We start from the raw sequence: 6000 nt of genomic DNA on the forward strand, positions 1-6000 counted from the left end.
CCAATGAAGAAAACTGTAGAGCTGGGGACAAGGCAGGTCCAGAATTCAGATGGTCCCAGATTGTATAAGTTTCTTCCATGTCCTTTCTTTCTCTGTTATCAATTTGGGTTACAGTTGTAACTTCTCTCCTTGTAGAAGCTCTTTCCTTCCTTTTTTATGAACTGTTCTCCCAGAGTAAGCACTAAACCAGTGCTTGTGGAATTCACTTAGCTCCTCCTTCTGGTGCGGGCAGATATGCCAAGGATCTGGGCAAGGTCAACACAATAACTTCTTTTAAATAAGTGATTGCATTTACAGAGCAAGAGAAGTGCCACTGATGGCTGCACAGAACCAGTGCACACAGAATCCCTCAGTTCAGTTGGATGATGGTCAGGGATGCAGAGTGCTTTAGAGAACAGTGTCACCCCTACAGTAAGAGCGATTGTTCTTTCACTTCCATTTCTCATCCCTGTTGTCTACAGATGGGGAGATCACTTCCAAGCCAATGGTGCTATTCCTGGGACCATGGAGCGTTGGTAAATCCACCATGATAAACTACCTTCTTGGGTTAGAAAACACTCGCTACCAGCTCTATACAGGTAAGAGATTTTTTTTTATGTGATTGTTAGTATTTGAATGTCGTATGTAAAAGTACTATGAAAGATTAAAACATTTATATAGTCTTCAATAATAATTAAAAATACATACAGGAAACTGGTAGCTACACCAGTATTCATAGCAGCATTATTTAAAGTAGCCAAAAAGTGGAAATAATCCACAAGTCCACTGATGGGTAAATGGACAGTCAAAATGTGGTTTGTTCATATAATGGAATGTCACTTGGCCTTGGAAAGGGATGATTGTGCTATGAGAATGTATCAGATGCATCTGACAGATGCTCTAACCTTGATGAAGCTTGAAAGTAATATGCTAAGTGAGAGAAACAAGAAACCAAAGGTCAAATATTGTATGATTCCACTCATATGAGGTACCAACAGTAGGAAAATTTGTAGAGAAAGTAGAATAGTGGTTGCTAGGAGTTGTGAGGAAGGAGAAAAGGGAGTTACTGTTTAATGGACACAGAGTTTCCATTTGGGAATATTGAAAAAGTTCTGGAAATGGTGGTGATGGTTGCACTACAACGTAAATGTGCTAATGCCATTAGGAAAGAAAGAAAGAAAGAAACAAGTAGCTTGGCAAACATGTCCTGCCCTTGTGGCAAACCCTCCCTGAAAAGTCTTGCTCATTCACCTTCTTTGCAGCCATCTGTTTCTCAGAGATGACTGTTTTCCTGCAATCTCACCCTGCATGTAGGTGCTGAGCCCACCACATCCGAGTTCACGGTACTGATGCATGGGCCCAAGCTGAAAACCATCGAGGGCATTGTCATGGCTGCTGACAGTTCCCGGTCCTTCTCGCCCCTCGAAAAGTTTGGCCAGAATTTTCTGGAGAAGCTGATTGGTATTGAGGTTCCTCACAAACTTCTGGAGCGGGTCACTTTTGTGGATACACCAGGCATCATTGAGAATCGCAAACAACAAGAAAGAGGTAATTTAGCACCCATTTTTGAATAGCAAGAGCTCTGTCTTAGAAAATTACTTGAGAAGGAAGTTTGGCCAGTGTTGCCAAAGACCAGGAGATGCATTTTTTACCTCCACCTTCTTCTCCTTGTCACTGGGGTGCCACTGGGTTTTGGAGTGCCTCATCTTCCTACCTCCCCAAGGACTGATTTGGTTTGAAGATGGTCGTTATTTTCCCAGAAGGAGAACTAGTTTTCTCTGCAAGAGCTCCAAGAGATCTATGCTATGACTGACTCGTCTTTGGGAGGCCCAGTCTGTCCTGGGTAGTCAAGGGCCTGGACTAATCAGATCCCAGTCAGGTATATTTAATTTCTGGCTAAACTGGGCCTGGGGCTCCTGGGCTTGCTCTGGGTTGCACCTGACGTTCGAGTCTTCCTAACTCCCAGTTTCTGTGTGCTCAGTTCTGCTTCTGTCTAAGCTTTTATCAGACTTTCTAGGATCCTGCTTGCCTTCAGGTGTCAGGGGAACACCACTTTGGGCCTGGCAAGCCTGAGGCCATGGCATAGGCTACTATGTACTGTCGTGACACTGGCCTATCTGCATTGATGAGTCCTAAACAGGGCAGTTGTAGAAACATGTGACCAGATGCCTGATTTAAGTTTATGGTTATGACCATCATTTGGGTTATAACTAGATCCTGTTTTATTGGTGATGATATTATCACTCACAATTATAAAAGTAAATTAACCTTATTGTACCCCCAATGTATATCCAATTATACACTGGATAATTTTATGCATTATTGGTTGGTCATTGTAAAAAAAAAAAAATGCAGGGCTGGGGTTGTGGCTCAGGGGTAGCACGCTTGCCTAGCATGTGTGAGGCACTGGGTTAGATTCTCAGCACCACATATAAACAAATAAATGAGTAAAGGTCCATCAATGACTAATAAAAATTTTAAAAATGCAATGTTTTCAAGATAGGTATTCCTCATCTCATTTTGTAAATAAGAAAATCGAGGAAATAAGAAGCAAAAGGAGTTAAAATATATTGGGCACCACTATATGACTGGCAGCTTCGATTCTGTGCTTTCCTGTTCATCACAGTATAATAATCTTCTCATCAGTTTTGAAGTTACTGCTTTTCTTGTATTGTAGGTAAGGAGCTAGAGCTTAGGAGCATTTGCTATCCAGCTGTCCAGTGGCAAAGCCCAAATTCTGTCAGTCTTAACACTGGATCCTGATTTCTTTCTCCTAGATCTTGCATCCTCTATCACGTTCTTCCAATTCCCTGACTTCCTTAACAGTTTTTCCATTGCCCTAGATTTTTTTAGACAGTTGGAAAATCTCCACTTTGAACAAGTATTTTAATTCCTTAGAGACTTGGATTCCACTGTAGATGAAAGGAAGGATCAGGCTGTTCTTGGTTAGAGATTGACAAAGAGCAGGAGATATGCACTTAATTCTTTAGTAGTCTTTAGAAACTCAGAAAATCCCTAGAGCATGAACTTTCAGCCCACAGAATGATTTGGTTCTGAAGGGAGGTATGCGGGGCTTTGCATGAGCTCCACCAGCTTGACTTCTCACTCTGTCTCCTCAAGGATACCCCTTCAACGATGTGTGCCAGTGGTTCATCGATAGAGCCGACCTCATCTTTGTTGTCTTTGACCCCACCAAGCTGGATGTGGGTCTGGAGCTGGAGATGCTCTTTCGCCAGCTGAAGGGACGTGAGTCTCAGATAAGGATCATCCTGAACAAGGCTGACAACCTGGCCACACAGATGCTCATGCGAGTGTATGGGGCCCTCTTCTGGAGCTTGGCCCCTCTCATAAATGTCACAGAGCCTCCAAGGGTTTATGTCAGCTCCTTCTGGCCACAAGACTATAAACCTGACACTCACCGGGAACTGTTCCTCAAAGAAGAGATCTCCCTTCTAGAAGACCTGAACCAGGTGATTGAAAACAGGTTGGAGAACAAGATCGCTTTCATCCGCCAACATGCCATTCGGGTCCGCATTCATGCCCTCTTGGTTGACCGCTATCTGCAGACTTACAAGGACAAAATGACCTTCTTCAGTGATGGAGAACTGGTCTTTAAGGACATTGTGGAAGATCCTGATAAATTCTACATCTTTAAGACCATCCTGGCAAAGACCAATGTTAGCAAGTTTGACCTTCCCAACCGAGAGGCCTACAAGGACTTCTTTGGCATCAACCCCATTTCCAATTTCAAACTCCTTTCTCAGCAGTGCTCCTACATGGGAGGTTGCTTTCTGGAGAAGATAGAGCGGGCCATCACCCAGGAGCTTCCCAGCCTCCTGGGTAGCCTCGGGTTGGGGAAGAATCCAGGTGCTCTCAACTGTGACAAAACAGGGTGTAGTGAAACCCCAAAGAATCGCTACAAGAAGCACTAGATAGTGTGTAGCTCTTCTTGGGTCCCTGTTGGTGAATGAGCTTGTGTCCTGTCTGAGAAGTCCTGGTTTATTAACCCTTTGAGCCACACTGGTGAGAATCAGTACACACTGGAGATTTGGGAGTTTTGTTGAGGCCTGTGGTAGGTGAAGGTGTGTGGGTCTAGGAAGGAGAGCGGAAACTGTGAATTATAGTGTGCTTTTCTTGTTGCTTCAGTTAGGAGGCCTGATTGGGGCAAATCAGGCTCTACTTGCTTTTCCTGGGTCCTGTCTTGAAGGGACAGAGAGCAGCTAAATTCTAGTGTATACTAAATGAGGGTCAAATAAGCTAAACACAGCCTGAGTGAAGAGGGCTCTCAGGTCCATGTTGGCTCCTTCCACACACGGTCTTCTGTTTGTTCCCCAAACCTCCTCTACTCTCTCCCAAGCTTGGGCTGACTTTCAAAGGCAGATAGCCTCTTGGATCTAAATTTACCTGAATTTTGAGCCTGTCCCAAGTACCTCTTCACTGTTTCTCCATAACACTGAGAGAGAACAAGAGTGCCTAGGTCAGGGTGAGGATCTGCCTCCCAAATGCCATTTCTGTGATGTCCCAGCTGGGGAGATCAGACCCATCACTGGCCCCAAGAGGTGGTGAGTGGGTGGTGGCCTCAGGCTGTTCCCTCTTGGATGTAACTTAAGTGAGGGTACTGGAAGGGCTCAGAGGGTTAATTGGTTTGCAGTGTGTCTTTGTCTATTGCATGTCTTGGAAAACTCAGATCCCAAAGGTGTTGGGTTTCAGAGTGGACAATGGAGACTTTGTTCCTTGTCCTTAGGGACTTTGCTGGGCAGTCAGCCTCTCCCAAATTTAGGAAGAGGCTGTTCCACAATTTCTCTGTGGAAGCACTTGGCAGAAAAGTTGTTTCTTCAGTTTTCCCATTACTATGGCTTTTCCTTTCTTTTCTTCTCCATTCCCTGATATACCAACACTTAAACCAGAGAAACTTCCTACGATGAGAACCAGCACCAGCCATCTGGCATCAGTGGCAACTGAAGCTTAGGGTTTAGCGTCCACCTGTCCTTGACATGGATAGCTGTGGACTGTACCACAGGACATCCAGGGCTTTCAAACACCAGTGAGTGTGGATATGTGTGTACATCATCCAAGAGAGGTCAGGAAGATGACAAACCTGAGGCCACAGAGAAAGAACTCATCATGAGAGTCCTGCATGGTCGGCAAGCACTGTCCCCTCGGAGGGGCACAGAGACCCAATGGATAAGTGCCCTTTGAAGGGAGCATGTACTGTGAGATATATGCATACAGGGATAGCCCAGGCCTGCCTTGAAAGGCTACTTTTGAAGGACACATCTGGCCACTCCTCTTGGGAGCAAGCTATCCTTGGGTCCTTAATCCTGTCCTGGGTCAGGACCCACCAGCACTGAGTAGTCATCTGGATCAGAAGGAAATTTTGAGAAAAAGGTTGATTAGGAAATGTAAGTAGATTGGTGATCAGATGGGGTCCAGAAAGAACCCCAATTTGATTTAGTATTGCTCAGAATTCGGAGCAGTCCCATGCCTGCTGCAAGAGAGGCTGCTGCTTTGGACTTTATGGAGGACCCAGATCCTCTCACGGACAGCCAGAGCCTCCAAACCCACCAGGACACTGTTTCAAGGAGCAAGCCAACTGGAAAAGAAAAGCGAGTTCTGTAAGGGACATCCATGAAGCCTGGTAGCTGGGGCAGATGAGTTGCAATCTGTCCTTGGACTTTTCTTCTCCCCCAAATGAACAACCCCAACCCCTTGGCCTCACTTCCAAACCACTTATCCTCTTGGAAGACTATCCCTCCTGCCTGTCTCTTTCACACTGCTCATCCCTGTTGGTTGCTTTTGGTGAATCTGTTTTTTTTTCTTAATGCAGTCAGGGAAATAAAAAGTTCAGGACTATATGGGCCTTTTTTTAGCTGTGATGTCACCATAATTTGGGGAAGCAGGGGGGGATGAAGCTAATCAGTTCATGCAGTATTAGTATTTTGGGGGGGCTATATTATCAGTGTGTCCTCCCACTTTTGGATTTTTCTTTTCTCCATCTATTTTCCTTTTCTTTTTTCTTCT

General features: G+C 44.9%; 1 protein-coding gene across 1 annotated transcript in view; it reads left to right on the top strand.

The window, feature by feature from the left end:
• The window catches only part of Srl (sarcalumenin), a 36848-nt gene extending 32937 nt beyond the window's left edge, over positions 1 to 3911 (top strand). The window contains exons 4-6 of the mRNA XM_027940389.2: positions 462 to 578; positions 1294 to 1527; positions 3100 to 3911. Coding sequence (XP_027796190.2) covers positions 462 to 578; positions 1294 to 1527; positions 3100 to 3911 — 1163 coding nt within the window. The remainder of the gene's footprint in view (positions 1 to 461; positions 579 to 1293; positions 1528 to 3099) is intronic.
• The last annotated feature ends 2089 nt before the right edge of the window (positions 3912 to 6000 follow it).

This window comes from Marmota flaviventris, chromosome 19 (genome assembly GCF_047511675.1).
Source record: "Marmota flaviventris isolate mMarFla1 chromosome 19, mMarFla1.hap1, whole genome shotgun sequence".
Taxonomy (NCBI): Eukaryota; Metazoa; Chordata; class Mammalia; order Rodentia; family Sciuridae; genus Marmota; species Marmota flaviventris.